General features: G+C 35.0%; 1 protein-coding gene across 3 annotated transcripts in view; it reads right to left on the bottom strand.

Moving 5' to 3' along the window:
- Window positions 1-25,891, bottom strand: part of THEMIS (thymocyte selection associated) — a 241,147-nt gene that overhangs the window by 156,624 nt on the left and 58,632 nt on the right. For all 3 annotated transcript variants that reach the window (XM_074397500.1, XM_074397502.1, XM_074397501.1), the window contains exon 2: window positions 22,563-22,721. In XM_074397500.1, the coding sequence (XP_074253601.1) occupies window positions 22,563-22,721 (159 nt within the window). The remainder of the gene's footprint in view (window positions 1-22,562; window positions 22,722-25,891) is intronic.

The raw sequence follows: 25,891 nt of genomic DNA, 5'->3' as shown, positions 1-25,891 counted from the left end.
TCAGGCATTAATGTTGGTAGGACAAGTATTCCCTCATTATTCTATTTTTTAAATATTTGCTTGAATATGTTCACTTGTTTATTCTCCCAAGTGATTTTTACAATTACTCTCTCAAGAGGCAACATAATAATAATTATGATTATAATACGGAAATTATATTCTGCATTGTGTTGAATATAAATTAATTCATATGCAATTGATAAATTTATAATATTCAGTTTTCTGATTCAAGCACATACATCTGCTTATTTTTAATAAATAAGTAAACTTTTATAATACTTTTTAGGTAAATAAATGAGTTAAAGTTGTAAAATATGTTATCCCTTTATAGTCTAAGTGTTTATAAATAGAAAATTATAACTGTATGTATTCTTAGATGTAAGTATATATTCATTTATTTATATACAGGTGTTTAACATATTTGTTCATCTTGTCATCTTACCAAGTTTCAATACTTTGTCTCATTTGACCTCTGTCTTTCTGGGTAATGCTACTATTTGCAAATAATGATTATCATCTCTTAATATTTAATTTTTTTTTATTTTTGAGATAGGGTCTTGCTGTCACTCAGGCTGGAGTGTCATGGTGCAATCATAGCTCACTGCAGCCTCGAACTCCTGGGTTCACGCCATCCTCCCACCTCAACCTTTCAAAGAGCTGGGATTACAGGCATGAGCCACTATCCCCAGCCAATTAACAATTCATTTCTAAAAGTTTTTTAATTCATTCATTTCTGGCCATGTTTACTTACACTTCCAGAAAGAAGCAGGTCAAAACAGACACCCTTATAAGAACAACTCTTTCCTTGCTTGACTCACCCAAGCGCTGCACATCTTAGTTCCCCTGCCTGGCTACAGGGCATTGTTGACAGTGTGACCCTCTGCTACATCTATCAGGCCCTGACATTTTCAAGGATGCTGAAGATTTTAAATTTCATGTTGCTAAGAAAAATGGAGACAGGGATACTAAAAGCCATTGAATTGTATATTTTAAACAGGTGACTGTTGTTATGTGGAAATTATTATAATACTATTAACTCAAAAAATGGGATGGGAAAGACAGTTAAGTCACAGCCTTAAAAAAGCAGTTCGATTGGTCCTCTCAAAAGTTCCTGATTGGAATGCAAACTGGCAGAGCCTTTATGAAATGTGATTGACAATATGAATCAGATCTTTAAACACATTTTTACTTCTATGTATATAAAATAATTATAATCAAAAATGCAGATAAAGTTTTATTTTAAAAGGCTGTTCATAGTACATATTGTATAAATGGCAATGTTCAGGATGGATTGAATAAGTTAAGGAATATGCATGTGATGAACTATTATCTAGAAAATAAAAATCATGCTTTGAAGATTACTTAACACAGGCAAGTCCTCAGAAGAAGGTATTTTTTCCCATTATGCTAAAGCATGTGTCTATATGTATGCAGGTACACAATGTATTGAAAAACAACAGAAATAACTGTACCTAACATTAATGCTAGATAACTCTGGTGATGATATTATAGTGAGTTTTATTTACTTCCCTGAATTTTCTTCCATTTTCTAATTTTTAAAAAGATGCATGTGTTACTTGTAAAACAGAAAAATAAATACATCTTATAGCTTTAAGAACTGGGGTTCTTTATCTTCACGCAAAATCCTGCATGTGAATGTTCATCGCAGCCTTATTAATAATTGCCAAAGCTTGGAAGTAATCACAATGCCCTTCAGTAGCTGAATGGATAAACTGTAGCACATCAAGACAGTGAAATATTACTCAGCCCTAAAAAGAAATGACTTATTATGTCATGAAAAGCTATGGAAGAACCTTAAATACATATTAGTAAGTGAAAGAAGCCAATGTGTCAAGGCTGCATACTGTATGATTCCAACTATATGAAAAAGGCAAAATATGGAGAAACAAAAAGGGTCAGTGGTAACCAGGGATTAGAGGAGAGAGAGGGATGAACAGGCAGAGCACAGAGGATTTTTAGGGCAGTGAAACTATTCTGTACGACACTATCAAGGTGGATATGTGTTACTCTACATTTATCAAAACCCATAGAATGTATAATACCAAAAGTGAACCCTAATATAAACTATGAACTTTGGGTGAAAATGATGTGTCCATGTAGGTTCACTACTTGCAACAAATGTACTACTCTTATGTGATGTGTTGCTGGTGGGGGAGGCTGTCATATATGGTGGGTGGGAGTTCAGGAAGTATAGGGAACTCTGCTTGCACTACAATGGTAGAACCTTTAAATCCCCAAAATGTAACTGTGTATAATTATAGAAATGGGCTCTACCAATTTTCAGTTAAGATGCAAGGAGCAGAAGATCCAATTGTTTGAGGGCAATCTAGCTCCTAAGAGTCCATTCCTGCTGGTACTGTTAAGGTAATATCATAGAAAGCTTTTAGAATTGTGCATGTAAGAAAGAGGGATGGTAAGGAACAGGAGTGATAAGATAAATTTTAGAAGATGAACATAAAACATTAATAGTAGGAAAAACTTACAGAGCAGCACTGGCTGTGGAACAGCCTCCTTTAAAATGATCTTTCTAATAGAATTCTGATCTGAATTGTGCATCTAAAATGCACATAGGTGAGTAACAGAATCATTTTAACCTAGAACTGCAAAATCCGTTTGTCTTTCAGCTCATATACATGGTAGTTATCCAAAGGATGCAGAGAAACAATCTGATCATGTACTAAAAAACAAGAGAAAAAATGCAGGCCAAAAAATAGATCTTAAAATTACTTTAAAAGCCTGACTTTCTTTCACACATTGATTAATTCCCATTTCTTGCATAGTTTATACAAAATACCCTTTTGTCAAGGAAAATAAGTTGTAAGGTAGATAGCTGAGTTTACTCAGCTTTAGTGAGCACAGTGGGAAATACATACCTTAAGAGAAGCTGACCCAGAAAATCTGGAAAACTAGCCCCTGATTCATTGGATAGTGAGCTATCTAAAAGGCAGGGAGCTCTATTTAGGGCTGCTCTGAGTCATGTTTCACTATAACATCCAGATGGAAAAACAGTAGCAACTTCTGACTTATATACCTTGCTTCTTTTAAAAAAGTCTCTTTAAAAACAGAAGATTGAAAGATTATTTAAAGCTAGCAAATGTATTTTATATTTTTGTATAATGATTTTCCAACAGGTCCAATAGAAATATATTTTCGTCAAATAAAAAATCAGCTACAATCATAAAATAGTTAAAGAAGAAAGATTGATTATTTCAATAGATGAAAACACAACAAATAATGATTGAATGTAATACATATTTTCTATTGATGGAATATATAATTCTCCAAATGAAACAATGGTCATTGTTAACGTGTTCAAATTAAAAAGGTTAATGTATTATATATTTGGTACCCAGGCATACCAAAGCAGATTTTATAAATTTTAGCCATTTAGCCTTAATTAATTTCTTATAGAAACAATTCTATTAATTCAATTCTGTCATCAGTTATTTTAATAGTTTTCTAAATTTTTCACATGTGTAATAAAAATGATTTTTTATAAAGTCTTACTGCTTAAGGGATATAGTTATGTTGGAAGAGAATTCTTCATGGCATTTCAATACACTTCGAGAGCTAGAGGTAGTAGGTTTGTTTTCAACTAGTATAAAAATGATAATATCTCCCTCCCCAGAGACATTCTAGGATAGTAAAGTCTTTATCCTCTACTCAAAGGAATTATTTTATATTCCAGGATAATAAATACAATTTTTCGTGGAGGGCAAAAGTTGGCAATTCTCCAGCAACCCCTTCTATGTTTGGGGTTTCTAGGCTCAGAGTTCCCCAATTATGTGTTTAGTACCTCCCTGTGTCGCTTAGGGTGTCTTAGTGGTCAAAGACAACCTTTGAGACAAGAAGCTTATGCTGCCTGCTGTGCAACTCTGGCTCACTGTCTCCTTAGTGATTCATGGGAGGGTGGTATCAGCCTAGTAGCTACATGGCTACTTAAGAGTTTCCTGACAACTTAATAGGTAAAATCCATTTATCTGGTAGAAATTAATTTAAGTAGGAAGCATGGCCCAAAGCTTGTTTTTAATACATGGTTTAACTCTGTGAAACATATGAAGGAAATTGTATATTTAATGAAAGTAAATTTTCTAATATTCATCTAAAATTTTTTGTTTCTTCTTGTTTTAGGAGTGATATTAGTTCAAATCTTTTTAATGCTACAATTTTCTACAAATCGTAGATAAATTCCCTTTTATGACTTTGATATTGCTTGACCAAAAAAATCAGCTATTTTTTTTTCTGTGATTAAACAAGAAGTGCTTGAGAGCATAAATCTGGACCTATACATACTGTTCAGATCTGTTATTTCCAATATAGTACCACTAATGTAGCCAGTGTGTTGAGCATTTGAAATATGGCTACTTAATTTGGACAGTCTAAATTGAGATGCACTATAAATGGAAAATATATATCAGGTTTTAAAGGGTTAGCATAAAAAGAATGTAAACTATCTTGATAATTTTATATCAATAAGTTATTGAAAGTATAATATCTTAGATACAGATTTTAAATAAAACTTATTAAAATTAATGTCACTTTTCTTTTTTAGCTTATTAAGATATCTGTGCTAGGTAGCCTTCAAGATGTCATCGTTATTTCTCCCTCCCAGTAGTCACACCCTTGTTCAGTCCCCTCCCAGACTGCACTAGCATTGATCTGTGTGATCAAAACAGTATGGTAGAAGTGATGTTATGTCACTTCTGAGATTAGGCCACAGAAGACTGGTTTCAGTCTTGGGCTTGCTCTCACTTTCATACCACTAACTCAGAGAGAACCCTATGGAGGGAACCATGTTGTAAAGAACTGAAGCCTCCCAGACTAGCCATGTTAATGAACTTGTGAATAGCCATGTGAATGATCTCCAAATCACAGTCAAATCTTCAGACTCCATTTCCTGCCTACAGCTTCACTGCAACTCCATAAAAGACCCTGAGGCAGAACCATAGCATCGAAAGCACTCTCAATTCCTCACCCTCATAAATTATGTGACATAATAAACGTTCATTGTTTTAAGTTGCCAAATTTAGACACAACTTATCATACAAATATATATAAGTAGTAAATGTGGCTATTGAACATTTAAAATCACATATGAGGTTCACATTATATTTTTATTGGACAGAACTGGGGTAGACTCAACATAACCACTTGCTATGTGATTTCTGGTAAATTACTTGGTGATTCTGTTTTCTCATCTATAAAATGTGAATTCAATTAGTAATTTATATATACATAAAAGTGTTTAGAAACGTTTTATATGTAAAAATATTAAAATCAATGTCTGGCACATCACTCATCTCTTCATTTGAGTGTGTGCTGTGGACAGGATAGGGTAAAGAGTAGTTAAGGATGTTCCGTCTCAAACACTTCCTTTATGCCTGCTACCTCCTGAAACAAAATTCCTACACAGCAACAAAATTCACAGAGCATGGTCTAAATATTAGAACAGAAAAATGTCTTGATCTGGCCCTGTAATTTTAAGAGTGGTTTTACAGATAAAACCACAGTCTTCCTTGACCGTACAGTTTAGAGACAATGTAAACTTGCTGTTCGGGAAAAAAAAAAAAAAATCTGTGTTCATCATAAGCAAAGTATTTAACATTCTCAGGCTATTTCTCATGACAAAGAGAATACATTTATTATTCATGCTTCATAACACTCTGAAAGAGGGACAAATCTTTCCAGGAGGCAACCTAGAAATTTGGAACTTCACTATAAACCACACATGACATGATTTACCAATCTATGGAGATAATGCAATCAACTACCAAATAGGACATGTTTCTGTTGTTGTTTGGCAAAACTGGCATGTTTTCTGACTCATAAAATGATTCAGCTAGAAGGACTGTTTTGTAAAAGAACAAATTGTGCTTCTAAAGCACTATGTTTTGTTTCATTCATAACTGAAATGATTGCTTATTTTTTAAAAAAATATATTTGAACATTTTTGAGGTGACAAAAGAGACATATAGAAATACAATATTAATATAGGAGGGAACCAGTGGTGTATACATTTGGAGTTCAGTTCCCCATTCAGATTTTAGTAAAAAAATAGGCTCCAGTTTGTCCCCTGAAGGTGTGCTTGTAAAACTCTTCAAACCTTTCCCTTCTTGACTTTTATTGATCTTGCTTTTGCTGAAGCTGCATCTACAGAGCTATGTTTATTGGTCAAATGCTTGGTATCTTTCCTCGGTAGATTTTCTTTATTTACAAATAAGTAATCCTGGGCACTCTTGCCAAGGTATCGTCATCTTTAGTATTTTTAAACCACCATAAAATTGAGGATATAAGAGTTTACATATTTTAATACAAAAGAATAGGTCAATTATTTTCAAAACTCTAAAAATTAACCAAAGAATTGGAGCAATCTGGGAAGCATTTATTGAAGAAAAATGGCTGAATATTGGAAAGAACAGCAAGCTTTGTGGCACTTTAACTTGTATTCCCATTCTCCCTTCCCTCACACTCAGGTCCACTGGAACCTTGAAAACTAACAACTTGTAATCACGAAAATATCATCACCTTGACAGTCACAGGAAAAAGCTATCTTTAAAGCTCAACCCCAGAGAATTCTGTTATTATTTGACATGTCTGGTACCTCTCTGGAAGATCATACTTGCATGCCTGTCTCATTGATCTCATTTTGAACTCATTATTGGGGAAAGACTTTTTCTCAGAGTACTTGCCAAAAATAATAAAATTGTTTAATTTGTGGCTACCTGCCGTGGTGGGAAAAAATAATAGGCTAATCCAAAAGCTTAAAAAGAATAGTTGGGAAATGAGATATCCATAAGAACATAGAAAAGTTCCAACATATTCCTGAGAATCTAGAAAGTCACATATATAATTCTAAATACATGTCCAGGACTGTGCATACTCAGGAAAGACCCACGAAAGTCCTTACTTCTCAATTCCAGCTGACTTTGAGGCTCTCCCTGAGCCCAAATTCAAGGTTAAGCTAGAATTTCCAAATGCCTGACTGAATTTTGAGAGAATGTTCCCAAATGAACACAGAGCCCTTCAACAAGTACTGAAAACATGGTTTCCACTGTGTAAGTAAATTGCTGTTCAGACATTAGTTGCCCACTAAGCTAACTAAGCAGGGACTTCTGTGGCCACACATAATGGAGAATGCAGATTTTACAAATTTAGTTCAGAAAAATTACTAAACAAACAACTACCAATAACACCAAGTCCTGGGAAAAGGAAACAATTTGATTCTGCAAATGCCACATTATATCATTTAAAATATCACTGCCATGTGTGTACCTATGCAACAATCTTGCATGTTCATCACATGTACCCCAAAACCTAAAATGCAATAAAAAAAAAAAAAGAAAAAAAAATCCAGTTTTAAACAAAAGTTAAGAGAAGGCAAAGGAACAAGAAAGTATGACCTGTGCACAGTAGGGGAGGCCAAGCAATCAATAGAAGCTGTCCCTGCAGAGTGAGATTAACCAAGAAAAGAAGAGAGAAGATTTAAATAAGCTCAGTTAGAAATGAAACTGGAGATATTGCAACTGAAACCACATAAATACAAAAGAGCATTCAAAGCTGCAATGAACACCTTTACGCGCATAAACTAGAAAAGCTAGAGGAATTGGATAAATACCTGGAAACATACAACCCTCTTACATTAAATCACAAAGAAATAGAAACACTGAGCAGACCAATACCAAGCAGTAAGATTGAATCAGTAATTTAAAAATTGCCAACCAAAAAAAGGCTAGGGCCAGATAGAGTCACAGCTGAATTCTACCAGACATTCCAAGAAGAATTAGAACCAATCCTACTGAAACTATTCCAAAAGATGGAGAAAGATAGAATCCTCCCTAATCATTCTATGAAGCCAATATCACCCTAACACCAAAACCAGCAAATTACATAACATAAAAAGAAAGCTACAGACAAAAATCCCTGAATATGATGCAAAAATCCTCAGCGAAATATTAGCTAACTAAATCCAACAGCATATAAAAAAGATATATATGATTATCACATGGGTTTCATCCCAGGGCTGCAGAAATAGTTTAACATACACAAGTAAATAAATGTGATCTATCACATAAACAGAATTAACAACAGAAGTTACATAATCATCTTACCAGATACTGAAAAAGCATTTGATAAAATACAGCATCCCTTTATGATAAAACCCCTCGATAAAATAGGCATAGAAGGAACTTAACTCAAAGTAATAAAAGCCATATATGACAAACCCACAACCAACAAAATATTGAATGGGGAAAAACTGAAAGCATTCCTTCCACTGAGAACTGGAACAAGGCAAGGATGCCCACTTTGACCACTTCTATTAACATAGTACTGGAAGTTCTAGCCAGAGCAATTAGACAAGAGAAAGAAACAAAGGGCACAAACTGGAAAAGAGGAAGTGAAACTGTTGTTATTTGCCAATGATTGTACCTCTAAAAAAACCTAAAGACTCATTTAAAAAGCTCCTAGATTTGATAAACCAATTTAGTAAAGTCTCAGGTTACAATATCAATGTGCACAAATCAGTAGCACTGCTTTACACCAACAATGACCAAGCTGAGAAACGAAGAACTTGATCCCTTTACAATAGCTGCCAAAACAACAACAACAACAACAACAACAACAAAAACCATAAACCAATTATATATTTTAAACCAAGGAGGTGAGAGAACTCTACAAGGAAAACTAAAACATGCTGCTGAAGGAAATAATAGATAACACAAACAAATCAAAACACTTCCCATGCTCATAGATGGGATAAGTCAATATTGAAAAACTGACCATACTGTCCAAAGGAATCTATAGATTCAATGCAATTCCCATCAAAATACTACCATCATTCTTCACAAAAATAGAAAAAGCAATCCAAAAATTCATAAGGAACCAATAAAGAGCCCACATAGCCAAAGCAATACTAAGCAAAAAGAACAAATCTGGAGGCATCACATTACTCGATTTCCAATTACGCTACAAGGATATTGTCACCAAAACAACATGGTACTTGTATGAAAATATGCACATAGACCAATGGAACAGAATACAGAACCAAAAAATAAAGCCACATACTTTAAAGTCAGGTGATCATCAACGAAGCATACAAAAAAATAAATTGGGGAAAGGATATCCTATTCAATAAACGGTGCTAGAAAAACTGGCAAGCTACATGTACAAGAATGAAACTGGATCCACATTTCTCATGTTACACAAAAATCAACTCAAGATAGATCAAAGATTTATACTTAAGACTTAGAACCATAAAAATTCTAGAAGATAATATCGGAAAAATTCTTCTGGACATGAGCTTAGACAAAGAATTCATGACTAAGACACCAAAAGCAGATGCCACAAAAACAAAAATAAATGGAACCTAATTAAACTAAAGAGCTTCTGCACAGCAAAAGAAATAACCAGCAAACAGAAAACCCACACAGTGGGAGAAAATATTTGCAAACTATGCATCCAACAAAGGACTCATTTCTAGAATCTACAAGGAACTCAAACATTTCAGAAACAATAAAATAAATAATCACATAAAAGTGGGCAAATAATATGAATAGACATTTCTCAAAAGATGACATACATATGAACAACAAACATATGAAAAATGCCCAACACCACTAATAATTGAGAAATGTAAATTAAAACCACAATGAGATACCATCTTACTCCTGAAAGAATGGCCAGAATAAAAAATGTCAAAAAACAATAGATAGATATTGGCATAAATCTGGTGAAAAGGGACACTTTTACACTGCTGGTGAGAATGCAAATTAGGACAACCACTATAGAAAACAGTATGGAGATTCCTTAAAGAACTAAAAGTAGAACAATCCAGCAATTCCACTACTGCATATATACTCAAAGGGAAAAAGTTATTATATGAAACAGACACATGCGCACATATGTTTATAACAACACAATTCACAATTGCAAAATATGGAACCAACCTAAATGTCCATCCACCAAGAAATGAATTACACACAGGAAGTATATATATACTATGGAATACTACCCATCCATAAAAAGAAATAAAATGTCTTTTGCAGCAACTTGGATGGAGTTGGAAGCAATTATTCTAACTGCAATATCTCAGAAATGATAAACCAAGTATCATCTGTTTTTACTTGTAAGCAGGAGCTAAGCTATGCGGACACAAAGGCATAAGAGTGATAAATGAACTTTGAGGACTCGGTGAAGGATGGGACAGAGTGAAGGATTAAAATACTACATATTGGGTACAATGTACACTGCTTTGGTAATGGGTATACTAAAATCTCAGAAATCACCACTAAAGAACTTACCCATGTAATCAAAAGCTACTTACACCCATAAATCTATGGAAATAATAATAAAAGAAATTGTCTCTAAGGAAGCCCAGATATCAGACTTACTAGAGAAAAAAAAGACTTAAATTAGCTATTTTTAAATATATACAAAGAACTAAAGAAAATCGTGTCTACATAACTAAGACAAAAGTATGAGAATAATGTCTTACCAAATAGATAATATAAATCAATTTGAAGAAAAGTCAATTGAGATTATACATTCTGAGGCAGAGGAAAAAAGTACAAAGAAAAGAACAAAGTCTCAAAGACCTATGGGTTACCATAAACCATAAGAATATGTGAATAATAGGATTCCCAAAAAGAGAGAGGAGAGAGAAAGGTATAGAAAGAATATATTTTTTAAAAAATGGCAAAAACTTTCAAAATTTGATGAAAAACAATCTACACATTCAAGAAACTTAACATACTTCAAGTAGACTAAACTCAGAGATTCATGCCTAGACATATCATTATCAAATGATTGAAAATCAAGACAGCTTTGGAATCAACCTGAATGCATATCAACGATAGACTGAATAAAGAAAATGTGTCACATATACACCATGGAATACTATGCAGCTTTGAAAAAAGAACAAGATCACTTTGCAGGGTCATTGAGCTGGAAGCCACTATTCTCAGCAAACTAACACAAGAACAGAAAACCAAACACCACATGTTCTCACTTACAAGTGGGAGCTGGACAATGAGAACATATGGACACAGAAAGGGAAGCCACACACACTGGAGCCTTTTAGGGGGAGGGAGAACATCAGGAAAAATAGCTAATGCATGTTTGTCTTAATACCTAGGGGATGGTTGATAGGTGCAGCAAACTGCCATGGAACACATTTACCTATGTAACAAATCTGCATGTCCTGCACAGGTATACCAGAACTTAAAACAAAATAAAATTAAATTTAAAAAAGAAAAAAACAAAGATAAATGAAAATCTTTGACTATAACAAAATAGAAAGTTTTCGTTATATACAAGAGAGACCCTCAATAAGATTAAAAGCTAATTTTTACTCAGAAACTATGGAGGCCAAAAGCAGTGGGATGAGATATTTATAAGGCTGCAAGAAAAAAAAAAATATCAACAAAGAATTCTCTCCAAGAAAACTGTCCTCTAAAAATTAAGGAGAAATTAAGATATTTCCAGATTAAAAAAACAAAAAACAAAAAACTGAGAGTGGGACACTGTCAAACTTTCCACACAAGAAATAGTAAAGGGAATTATTCAGGCTGAAATGAAAGGGCACAAAACAGAAACTCTATCCCATATGAAAAACATAAAGACTATAAATGAAGATAACTACAGAGGTAAATGTAAAAGATAAATGTAAAAGACAGTTTAAATGTACATTCTTGTTTGAAAATCTTTTCTCCGACATGATTTAAAATTGAATAAAGAACAATTACAAATCTATGTTGATGGGCACACCACATCTGTCAAAAATTTAGATAATTGTAAAGAGAAATACATTAATTCATTATTGTAACTGGAGATGTTAACACCACTTTACAGACATAAAAAGATGCAGCAGGCAGAAAAACTAAGGAGGGTATTGTTGAACTCAACAGAAACACCAATGAATGAAATATAATGGACATCTATAGATGACTTCATCCAATCAGCAGATTTCATATTCTTCTCAGGCTCACACAGTTACTCATCAAGATAGACCACATTCTGAGCCATAAAAGACACTTAACAAATTTAAAAGAATGAAAATTATATAATATCTCCCCTGAGGTAGAATTGAACAAGAAATTAGTAACAGAAGGAAGTTGAAAAATCCCAAAATACTTAGGAGTTTTAAACAACATACTTCTCAACAAACCATTGATTAAATATAAAATCTCAAGAGAAATTTTTAAAATATTTTGAACTCGCTGAGAATAAAAATATAACATCAACATGTGTGGAATTCAAAGAAATCTGTGCTTAGAGGAAAATGTATAGTAGTGAATGCATATATTAGAAAAGAAAAAAGATGTAAACATCAATTATCTAAACTTCCACCTTAAGAAACTTGAAAAACAAGAGCATGTTACATCCTAAATAAACAGAAAAAAAATAAAAATTAGAGCAGAAATAGTGCAACTGAAAACAATGAACCACCAAAGAAAATCAATAAAACCTAAGGCTGATTATTTGAAAAGATCATCACAATATGCCTCTTGCCATGTTGACTAAGCTAAAAAGAGCGTAGATAAAAAATTTTAAAACAAAAATGAAAGGGGGAATCATTTAAAAAATCCCATGGATATTAAAAGGATACTAAAGGATTATCAGGATCAACTCCACACCCACAAGACTGATAACCTATATGAAATAAGTCAGTTCCTCAAAGAGACACAAGAAAAAATATACAATTTGAACAGGACTATACCTATTAAATAAATTGAATCAGCAATTAATCACCTTCCAAAACACAAAACATCAGGCCCATATGGGTTCACTGGTAAATTCTAACAAATATTTAGGGAAGAAATTATACAAATATTTACAATATCTTCTGGAAAATATTAACAGAGGGAATACTTCCTAACTCATTCTATGAGGCCAACATTATCCTAATGCCAAAACCAGGCAAATGTATTATAAGAAAACTACAGACCAACGTCTCTAACATAAATGGAAAAACTTTCAACAAAATATTATCAAATCAAAGCCAAGGATACATAGAAAAAATTATACATCATGCGGTGACTCATGCTTATAATCTCAGCACTTTGGGAGACTAAGGCAGGCAGCTTAGGAGGTCAGGAGATGGAGACCATTTTGGATAACATGGTGAAACCCTGTCTCTACTAAAAATACAAAAAATTAGCTGGGTGTGGTGGCACGTGCCTGAAGTCCCAGCTACTCGGGAGGCCGAGGCAGGAGAATCACTTGAACCTAGGGGTGGAGGTTGCAGTGAGCCAAGATACCACTACTGCATTCCAGCCTGAGCAACAGAGCAAGACTCTGTATCAAAAAAAAAAGCAATATTAAAATATTTAGGTATAAATCTAACAAAATATGTACAAGCCAAACATGAGGAAGACTATAACCTTCTGATGAGAAACATCAAAAACTGAAATAATGAAAAGGTATTTTATGTTTGTGGATAAGAAAACTCTACATTGTCAAGATGTTAGTTATTCCAAACTAGATCTATGTATTAAATACAATCTCAATAAAAATCCCAGCTAATTATTTTGTGGATATTAACAGATTTTCTAATTTATATGAAGAGGCAAAAGACCCAGGGTAGCCAACACCATTTTGAAGGAGAAAAACAAATTTAAAGGACTGGCATTACCTGATGTCAAGACTTACTATCAAGCAACATTAATCAAGACAGGGTGATATTGGTGAAAGAATAAGCAAATAGATCAATGCAAAGGAATAGAGAGCCCAGGAATAGTCTCATGCAAATATGATTAACTGATTTGTGACAAAGGCAAAGGAAATACAATGGAAGCAACTATATTCTTTCGAACAGATGATACTGGAATAAGTGGATATCCATATGCAAAGAAATGAATCCAGTCAACATACCTTATGTCCTTAATAAAAATTAACTCAAAATGAATCACAGTCCTAAATATTAAATGCAGAGCTCTTTGACAATAACATAGGAGACAGCCTAGATGACCTTGGATTTAGTAGTGACTTTTAGATACAATACCAAAGGCACAATCCATAAAAGAAAGACTTGATAACATAGACTTCATTAAAACTAAAAACTTCTCTCTAATGATACTCTCAAAAGAATAAGACAAGCCACAGAATGGGAGAAAATATATGTAAGAGGCAAATCTAATAAAGGACTGTTATCCAAAATATGTAAAGAACTCTTAAAACATAGCAAAAAACAAGAAACCAGTTTAAAAACATGGGCAAAAGGGAGGGATAGATCCAGGATGGCCAACTAGAAACAGCTCAGGATTGTAGCTCCCAGTGAAAGTGCAGAGGATGAGTGGAAGCCGCATTTCCAAGTGGATTTTTATTGCCCACAGACCAGGAGATTCCCAGGCGGAGGAGCCCCACGGGTCACCAGCACAGCTGTTTTGGCCGGCTCAGCTGTTTTGGCTGGTGGTGCTGCTTTGCCGGCGCCCTGGTGCGGCAGTTCTCCATACAAAATACACTGGTCTGGGTGCCCTTTTAGCTGGCAATTGGAGCCCTGGGAAGGCAGATTGCTCATTCATCTGATTTAAAAGGGAACTGAAACAGGGAGCCAAGCCAGGATATTCCCAGGCAAAAAAACCCGCCATGAATCTCAGCGCCACTGTTTCAGCTGGCACAGTGAGTCACCACAAGGGAAATCACACAGATCCCAGTGCCTTTTCAACAGGTGACTGGAACACCTGGGAGAGAGTCGACTGTTCAACTAAAAAAAAAAAAAAAGAGAGAGACTCTGAGTCAGGGAGCCAGGTGATCAGGCTCAGCTGGTCTGACCCCCCCCCCCGCACCCCCACCCCCCAAAGAGCAGGAATTGAAAATGCTCTGGGTTGAGCATTTCACAGCAAGCACAGCTGAATCCAGGATGGGCCAGCTCTGTGGGTGAGGGGCATCCACCATTACTGAGACACTCCACCACTGCAGAGGTAGTCCGCCATCGCTGAGGCAGCCCACTGTTGCCAAGGTAGCCTGTTGTTGCCGAGGCAACCTGCCATTATAGAGAGAGTCCGCCATTACAGAGGCGGGACACCATTGCCAAGGCAGTTCTAACAACACATGATTATCTCAATTGATGGAGAGAAAGTCTTTGACAAAATTCAATAGCCCTTTATGCTAAAAACCCTCAATAAACTAGGTATTGGCAGAACATATCTCAAAATAATAAAAGCTATTTATGACAAACCAACAGGCAATATCATACTGAATGGGTAAAAACGAAGCATACCCTTTGAAATCTAGCACTAGACAAGGATGCCCTCTCTCACCACTCCTATTCAATATAGTATTGGAAGTTCTAGCCAGAGCGATCAGGCAAGAAAAAGAAATAAAGGGTATTCAAATAGGAAAGGAGGAAGTCAAATTGTCTCTATTTGCAGACGACATGATTGTATATCTAGAAGACCCATCGTCTCAGCCCAAAATCTCCTGAAACTGATAAGCAACTTCAGCAAAGTCTCAGGATACAAAATCAACGTGCAAAAATCACAAGCATTCCTATACACCAATAACAGACTTAAAGAGAGCCAAATCAAGAATGAACTGCCATTCACAATTGCTACAAAGAGAATAAAATACCTAGGAATACAACTAACAAGAAAGGTAAAGGACCTCTTGAAGGAGAACTACAAGCCACTGTTCAATAAGAGAGGACACAAACAGATGGAGAAACATTCCATGTTCATGGTTAGGAAGAATCAATATCATGAAAATGGCCATACTGCCCAAAGTAATTTATAGATTCAACGCTATCTCCGTCAAGCTACCAATGACCTTCTTCACAGAACTGGAAAAAAAAAAAACCTTAAACTTCATATGGAACCAAAAGAGAGCCCACATAGCCAAGTCAATTCTAAGCAAAAAGAATAAAGCAGGAGGCATCGCACTACTGGACGTCAAACTATACTACAAGGCTACAGTAATCAAAACAGCATGGTACTGGTACCAAAACAGAGATATAGACCAATGGAACAGAACAGAGGCCTCAAAGGCAACACAACATATCTACAACCATCCAATCTTTGACAACCCTGACAAAAACAAGCAATGGGGAAAGGATTCCCTGTTTAATAAATGGTGTTGGGAAAATTGGCTAGCCATGTGCAGAAAGCAGAAACTGGATTCCTTCCTGACACCTTACTGTAAAATTAACTCCAGGTGGATTAGAAACTTAAACATAAGACCTAACACCATAAAAATCGTAGAAGAAAATCTAGGCAAAACCATTCAGGACATAGGCATAGGCAAGGACTTCATTACCAAAACACCAAAAGTATTGGCAACAAAAACCAAAATAGACAAATGGGACCTAATCAAATTCCACAGCTTCTGCACAGCAAAAGAAACAGTCATTAGAGTGAATCAGCAACCAACAGAATGGGAAAATTTTTTTGCCGTCTACTCATCTGACAAAGGGCTGATATCCAGAATTTACAAAGAACTAAAACAGATTTACAAGAAAAAAACAAACAAGCCCATTAAAAAGTGGACGAAGGATATGAACAGACACTTTACAAAAGAAGACATACATGAGGCCAATAAATACATGAAAAAATGCTCATCATCACTGGTCATTAGAGAAATGCAAATCAAAACTACATTGAGATACCATCTCACACCAGTTAGAATGGCGATCATTAAAAAATCTGGAGACAACAGATGCTGAAGAGGATATGGAGAAATAGGAACACTTTTACACTGTTGGTGGCAGTGTAAATTAGTTCAACCATTGTGGAAGACAGTGTGGTGATTCCTTAAGGACCTAGAAATAGAAATTCCATTTGACCCAGCAATCCCATTACTGGGTATATATCCAAAGGATAATAAATCGTTCTACTATAAGGACCCGTGCACATGAATGTTCATTGCAGCACTGTTTACCATAGCAAAGACTTGGAACCAACTCAAATGCCCATCAATGATAGACTGGACAGGGAAAATGTGGCCCATATACACCATGGAATATTATGCAGCCATCAAAAACAATGAGTTCATGTCCTTTGTAGGGACATGGATGGACCTGGAAACCATCATTCTCGTAAAACTGGCACAAGAGCAGAAAATCGAAAACTGCATGTTCTTAATCATAGGCAGGTGTTGAACAATGAGAACACATGGACACAGGGAGGGGAGCACTACACACTGGGGTCTGTTGTAGGGAAATAGGGGAGGGACAACGTGGGGTGGGCAGTTGGGGAGAGATAGCATGGGGAGAAACGCCAGATACAGGTGAAGGCGAGGAAGGCAGCAAATCACACTGCCATGTGTGTACCTATGCAACAATCTTGCATGTTCTTCACATGTACCCCACAACCTAAAATGCAATTAAAAAAATGGGCAAAAGACTTGAACAGACACTTCCCCAAATAAGATATATCAATAGAAAATAAACATAAGAAAACCATATGCTGAGTACCTGCCACTAGGGCATTGCAAATTAAAACAATGATATACCTTAGGTGTCTACTTATAAAATGTAGAAAGTCCAAAATATTTGACAAAGCCAAATACTAGTGAGGATGTGGAACAAAAGAAACTCTCATTTATTGTTTTTGAGAATGCTAAATAGTACAGCTACTTTGGAATACAGTTTGGCAGTTTCTTTAAAGTAAACATATTCATACTATACAGTCCAGCAATCACACTCCTTGGTATTTACCCAAAGGGGTTGAAAACATATTCTCAATAGACAAATGAGATCTAATTAAACTTAAGAGCTTCTGTACAGCAAAAGAAACTATCATTAGAGTGAAATGGCAACCAACAGAATGGGAAAAAATATTTGCAACCTATCCATCTGACAAAGGGCTAATATCCAGAATCTACAGAGAACTTAAACAAATTTACAAGAAAAAACCAAACAACTCCATCAAAAAGTGGGCAAAGGATATGAACAGACACTTCTCAAAAGAAGACATTTATGCAGCTGACAACATATGAAAAAAAGCTCATCATCACTGGTCGTTAGAGAAATGCAAATCAAAACCACATTGAGATACCATCTCACACCAGTTAGAATGGCAATCATTAAAAAATCAGGAGACAACAGATACTGGAGAGGATGTGGAGAAATAGGAATGCATTTACACTGTTGGTGGGGGTGTAAATTAGTTCAATTATTGTGGAAGACGGTGTGGAGATTCCTCAAGGATCTAGAACTAGAAATACTATTTGACCCAGCAATCTCATTTACAGGGTATATACCCAAAAGATTATAAATCATTCTATTATAAAGACACATGCACATGTACGTTTATTGCAGCACTGTTCACAATAGCAAAGACTTGGAATCAACGATCAATGATAGACTGGATAAAGAAAATGTGGCACATATATGCCATGGAATACTATGCAGCCATAAAAAAGGATGCATTCATGTCCTTGGCAGGGAAATAGATAAAGCTGAAAACCATTATTCTCAGCAAACTGACACAAGAACAGAAAACCAAACACTCATGTTCTCATTCATAAGTGGGTGTTGAACAATGAGAACACATGGACACAGGGAGGGGAATATCACATACCAGGGCCTGTCAGGGGGCAGAAGGCTAGGGGAGGGATAGCAGAGGGTGGGAGGATGGGGGAGGGATAGCATTAGGAGAAATACCTAATGATGGGGTAATGGATGCCACAAACCACCATGGAACATGAATACCTATGTAACAAACCTGCACGTTCTGCACATGTACCCCATAACTTAAAGTATAATAAATAAATTTAAAAAATAAAACATATTCTCATAATAACCTGTTCATGGATGTTTATACCAGCTTCATTTATGACTGCAAAAACTTATAAGAAACCAGAATGTCCTTCAGCAGATGAGTGCATATGAAAATTAAACTACATTCAGGCAATGAAATATTATTTAGCACTAAAAAGAAATGAGCTATTAAGCCATGAAAAGACACTGCAGGATTTTTGTAGTGAGGAGGCTGTGTGTATATGAGATCAGGGAATACAAGAGAAATTTGTGTACCCTCTGCTCTATTTTGCTGGAATCTAAAACCATTCTTAAAAAAAGATAATTTATTTGAAAAGAATAGGAAATTAAAATGGCATTCTAGAAAATATCTGCTTAACAGAAAAGAAGGCAGAAGTGGACAAACATAGGAACACAAAAGGCATAATAAGATATATGGTAAACAAATGGTAAAATAGCAGCTTTTTGGAACAACTATCAATAATTACATTAAGTGTAAATAGATTAAATACTCTAAAAATCAGAGATTAGCAGGTTTGATTAAAAAGCATGATCTAACCATTTTCTCTCTACAAAAGACGTACTTTAGATTCAAACACAAAAATCATCTGCGTTTCTGGTAATGGGGTTACAAGCCAATAAACCTATTATATATTCAAAATATCATAAATCAAAATACATTTAATACTCTTAACCTTCTAAACGTTATAATTTAGCCTAACTTACCTTGCCTGTGCTCAGAACACTTACATTAGCCTATAGTAAAAGAGCAAAATTCAAAATTTGATGTATGGTTTCTATGGAATGTATATTTGTTTTGCAACATCATGAAGTTGAAAAATTTTAATCATCTCATCATAAGTCGGGGACTGTCTGTAGTTTGAAAGTAGAAGAGTAAAAGATGAGAGACCTTGCAAATATTAACTGAAAGAAAACTCGAGTAATTATATAATACCAGACAAAATAGACTTTAAAACAAAAATTGCTACTAGAGAACAAGAATATTATATAATAATAAAAGGATCACTCCATCAAGAAGAGACAACAATTACAAATACCTATACCCCTACCATCAGGGCCCCCAAACACATGAAGCAAAAGCTGATAGAATTGAAGGGAAAATAAACAATTCAACAATAGTAGCTGGAAACATCAACACCTCATTTTCAATAATGAGTAAAACTAGACACAATATACACAAAGAAATGGAAGACTTGAACAATACACATAAACCAACCGACATCTGTAGAACACTTACCCAACTAGAATATAATACATATTCTTCTCAAGTGAATATAGAACATTCTCTAGATCATATGTGAGTCCAAAAAAGTCTCATTAAATTTAAAAGAATTGAATAATACAAAATATGTCATCTGACCATAACAGAATAAAATTAGAAATCAATAGCAAAAGGAAATTTGATAAATTGACAAATAAGGAAGAATGTTTTAAAATATTCTTTGACTTTTTGAGTCTAAAATCTAATTAGGAACTTAAATAGTTTTTAATATAGTATAAATAAAGAGATGTTGCTATTAGTGTGTTTGAATAACATTTGTGCCCTTGATTTCTATCTTTTTCCCTAGTGCTGATATAGAAGAATTATCCCTGTATCTGGGATCCCTTTTGTCATTATCTAGGAGTTCTCTTTGAAAAAAGAAACTATATCCTGACCAGTGCCAATCACTTTAGCCTTCTATTTTCACCCTGTTCTTTACAATAAAACTGTAAACATCATTTTCAAATTGTTACTCAATAGATGCAAGATTATTATATCAATTGAACATTCAAAGGAATATTCTAAATAGCAATTCCCCAAGTTAAACTGTTAGCCAAAAACTAAGTGTTTTCACCATTCAAATAAGAAAAACTCCTTCTATAAAAAGATTCTAGTCATTTTCACTTACTAAATACTTATTATGTATATCTTTCTCTAAATACCATAGGGATTATAGCAATAAATGGGATTCAGATTCTGCCCTCAGCAACCTTGTGGTCTACTAGACAGATGGTGGTAGTCAGACAAGTACACAAATAACCTCAATTACACGCAAAATTTAATAAATGCAATGATTAAGGCACAAAAGTCTACAGTGATTTAAAAAGGGAATTTTTACATCTAATTAGAGTACTTAAGAGAGGCATCTTACAAAGTAATAGTTCTCAACATTGGCTTCTTATTAGTATCACACTGGGAACTTTAAGAAATCTTGATGACCAGACTTTGCCACAGAGCAAACAAATCAGAATATCTCATGTAAGTGGCCTGAACATCAGAATTTTTTAAAGCTCCCTAGGTTGTGTGGCCAAATTAAAAAACCATTATTATAAAAGATGGGTAAGAAGAAATAGAACAGAACAATGGGTAAGGTTTCAGTTGAAAGGGGACTGGATACCAGAGCACTTGAAAAAATCCTCACTTCAATATAGCTAATAAATTTTCATTCTTCAAACCTCAGTTCAATTAAAACATTCCCTAAAAGTTTTTCCTGACTCCTCCAATGATAGTAATAATATTTTAATAATGGTAATAAAAGCTGAAACTTTTTACTGCCCCTTGCTATATGCCACGTGCCATTCTAAACACTATATATATATATCAATAGATAGCACTCCCAATAACAGGAGATAGATAGTATTACTGCTCCCATTTTACATGAAAGGAGGGTAAATAACTCACCAAAGTTATACAGCTAAGAAGTGACAAAGTTGGCATTCAAGTACAATGGCTCTAGAATCCCTGTTTTGAAACACAACCAACTGTAGTCTGATGTTCCTTATCAAGCCCCACATAGAACACAAGTATACCTCCATCATACCATGAAATCATTATATTGTAAAGGTTTATGAGATTTTTCTCTTCCACTAGTCATTCATTCATTCAGTTAACAATTACTGAGCACAGTTTGTGCCAGAAATTGTGTTTGCTATCAGAAATACAAAATCACATGTTCATATTTCATGTCAAGGAGTTTTAGTCTACAGCAGAGGTCAGCAAACTACAGTTGACGAGTCAAATCCTACTGGTCACCTGTGTTTTAAAATAAAGTTTTATTGACCCATAGCATGCTCACTGGTTTATGTATTATCCAGAGCTGTTTTGTGCTACAAAATAAATAGCATAGTGAAAATAGTGTGACAAAGACCCTCTGGCCACAAAGTCTAAAATATTTACTGTCTGGCTCTTTATAGAAAAATTTTGCTAACACCTAGTGTGAAAAATAGGGCAAATGGAAAATCATCAGTGACTATCCAATGAGGTGTATGGTATGAGGTCCAACATACTATGGGAACACAAAAGAGAGAAATCTAGATTAGGTTAGAGGGTCAGCAAAAGTATTCCAGATGGCGTGAAATTTGAGCTAGTTTTGGAAGACTGAGTAGAGCCAATTACATAAAAAAGACCAGGCAGAGTTCCCAGCAATATTAGACATGGAAGGTCAACAGTGATCCAAGGAGCTAGAGTAAGGACAGTTGGAATAGCAAAGAAGGTAGACATGCTTAAATGATGTTACTTAGTTCTATAGAATTTATGAAAATATATCTTTGATTTCTTGGTTCTCATTATTTAGCACAACTAGTGATGTATATAGATGAAACTTACTAAATGTTTGTTAACCAAAAAGATTAATCTTAGGTAAAAAGTAAACCTCTTTCACGTTAAAAAAGGAGAAAATAGTTGCCATCCATTCATTCTTAAAACGATCAGACTATAATAATTCTGGATTTTTTCACTCATTATCCTCGAGTGAAAAAAGACCTCTTTTTTCTTGTTTTCAGTTGTATAGATACATATAATATTAACAATATAGTTGCACAAATGATACATCATTGCAAAACACTGTACCTGGAAAATTCATAGGCAGTTCAAATGGCTGTAGAGACTCACAACCTTCAATGTGCTCACAAATTTCAGCTATGATCTTCTTAATTTTGAGACCAGTAATTTTAATCACTTCTCCTGTTGAGAAACAGCATTCATTTCCAAACATTTCATAAATAGAGCCTAAAAGGAAAGAAAAGTTAAAACAGATTTTTAAAAAGAAAACAGTGGAGAACAAAGAAGACTCAAAAGCTTCATATAAAGTGTTTTAATTCAGTTTCTCTCTTAGCTACCTGCTAAACAGGAATTTAATCAAGCTGGGCGAAATGTACCACATGGACCAGAAAAATATTAGATTTTCAATTTATCCATTGGACCAAGTATAAATAAATCTTATTTTCTTTATCTTTGTAAACTGAATTTATGATTTATTCAGCACCCTTAGTTCATCTTACCAAGGTCAAACTACAAACATAGTGTACACTACTGAGATTTATGATCTGTTTTTGCTGGGTCACAAAATTAAGCTCATATGACTCAAAAATGATCTAAGTAACGACTGCAAACAAGGTTGTCATGCAATCAGGGACAAAAAGACAGAGGGTCTGCGTACTAGGGCTTCATATTAAGAGGATCATATTTATTTATTAGATCTGTTTCACTTTATTAGCATGAAAGTAAAACTTTTTGTCCATTTTTGTCTCTTGGTTTTTGACAAGCTGGAAACCATTCTGAATATCTTTATGGCAATAGGGGGCAGACCAACCCAGATAAACTGAAAAGCTTCGATTTAGTCAGGATTTCAGTTTCCTTCTTGACAAACCTTTTATCATAGATGCTACAGCTAAGTTTTCATTCACTTATTTTCCTTTTGTATTCCCTGATGAAAGGACAGTGAGGAATAAAATAACCAGAAGATGAGCAACAGACAAGAGCAGAAGCAAAAATTCTGGATAACCTACCCTCAGTGAAGGGAAAAACCCAAAAACTATATCTCTGGCATATTATTGCTTTACAATTCAACACTAAACTTCAGGCTGGTATAAATAAACATTATAGAACTGTGGGCTTTCAAATATACCAAATTTTCCTGACCTCCAAGATGGTTTACATTGTCTTTGCCATACTAAGTGTAAAGTACATGAGCACAGGGTTTTAGGTTTGCTTGTTTGTTTTCTGAATTTTTCTGTATTGAACCAACTCCTCATAGAATTGTTCCTGATATACAGCATGCACCTAAAACATTTTTACGGTATTCATGGTTGTCAGAAAAGTTATTAAGAGTGGTATCCAATCTAGCTCTGAACAACAATTCTGGGGCCATATCAGAGTCCCAATATGTAACAGGGCACACTAAAATTAGAATAATTTCAGGAGGTTTATCACAGGGGCCATCTTTAAAAAGAGTCACAGAAGTTCTAAGCAGCCAAAGAAAATAAATGTCCTGACCTCACTCTTATCCCATTAGCCAAATTCTGCCAGAAGACAGAGGACAAGGGAGCTGCTAATGTCCCCACAGAAGTCACCTCCCATGCAGAGTGGATATGAAAACCTAGCACACTCACATTACTGTCCATATCTAAGTAAGAAGCATTTTTGCAGACAAGAATACGTCTAAAGAATAGATCTTAAGGATAGTCTATCAATTTCTCAAGCTTTGAGTATGTATTTCCATAACCCTCTCCTTTTCTGATACAATTCCCTTAACTACATATGTGCTCACACTTTCATTAACTTTAATGCATAGTGTTATCAGCAGGCTCAAGTCCTTTGTGGAACAAATTAAGTTATTAAAAATATTAATAAATCCACAGTGACATTTCCTCCAATGGACTCAGAATGGTTATTTGCTATGATCCTCATTTGGCAATTAATCACATACTAACATTTTATATCTTTAGTATTATCTCACCCTGTACTTAACTTTTTATGAGTTTTAGTTTTTATGACTCCCAATTCAATTTTAAACTTCATGAGAAGAAATATTGCATTACATTCTTGCATGACTACAACACATCAACTTCCCCTCTTCATTCATTCAGCAAACTTTGATTAAAAAAAAAAAACCCTACTATGTTGGTGATTGGCAATAGGAATCAGAGATAAAATACATTACTTCTTCCCCACAGAAGCATTGTCTTAAAGGGAAAGAACAATCAAGCAGACAATTGCAACAGACTATGAGAAAGGTATAATAAAGGAAATACAGGGCATTGTGGGAGTATACTGAAGGCATTTAATTATGCAATTACATGAAAAAGAGATCAGGAAAGAATTCCTGGAGGAGAAGACAGCGGATCTGAGTTTTAAAGGAAGAGTCACAGGATGCCAGGACAGGCAGAGGAAATAGTATCTAAAAAGACATTGAGATGTGAAAGAGCCCGATACATTCCGGAAACTTCAATGTCTTTGTTATATCTAAAATGTGAAGTAAGAAAGAGAAAGTTGTAAAAACAGAGACTAGAGAAGTAGAGGGAGTCCAGATCGTTCAGAGCAATCATGAAATTATCAAACAAAAAGGCAATTCAAAGTATGAAGCAACCTCAAAGTCAGAGAATCTACATTTCCAGTTATGTTTGTCCAAGAACACATTTAAGGACAGGTCATTTGTACTTTAAGTGTTTGCTATATGAATCTTGGTCCACTGCATCACCTGAGAGCTTATTAGAATCTTAGACCTCAGACCTGCTGAATCAGAACCTGCATTTTTAACAAGATCCCTAGATGATTTATAAGTACATTAAGCCGGGCGCTGTGGCTCACGCCTGTAATCCCAGCACTTTGGGAGGCCGAGACGGGTGGATCACCAGGTCAAGAGATCGAGACCATCCTGGCCAACATGGTGAAACCCTGTCTCTACTAAAAATACAAAAAAATTAGCTGGGCATGGTGGCGCATGCCTGTAATCCCAGCTACTCAGGAGGCTGAGGCAGGAGAATTGCCCTAACCCAGGAGGTGGAGGTTGCAGTAAGCTGAGATCGTGCCATTGCACTCCAGCCTGGGTAACAAGAGCGAAACTCCATCTCAAAAGAAAAAAAAAATAAGTACATTAAGGTTTGTGAACATTGGCATAGGCAACAAATGGATAACAAAATAGTCTCTGTTTTGAAATAGTTGCAAAACTAACAGAGAGGGGAAAGTGATAAGCAGAGAAAGCATTGGGGGGTCTTGAGGTAGACAGAGGATGTTATAGTGGAGACAGGGAAAGGGAAGGATTTTAAGTAAAGAAGCAAATAGTAAATTTTTTCTTTGTCGCATTAAACGGAATATAATTTAACCTAGCCCATTTCAGCTGAAGTCTGTCAGGGTTGATTTCAATGCAATGGATATCAATGCAATGCAATTGTAGATGT

Source organism: Saimiri boliviensis, chromosome 4 (genome assembly GCF_048565385.1).
Source record: "Saimiri boliviensis isolate mSaiBol1 chromosome 4, mSaiBol1.pri, whole genome shotgun sequence".
NCBI classification, from domain to species: Eukaryota; Metazoa; Chordata; class Mammalia; order Primates; family Cebidae; genus Saimiri; species Saimiri boliviensis.
This window is presented reverse-complemented; position numbering and strand designations above follow the sequence as displayed.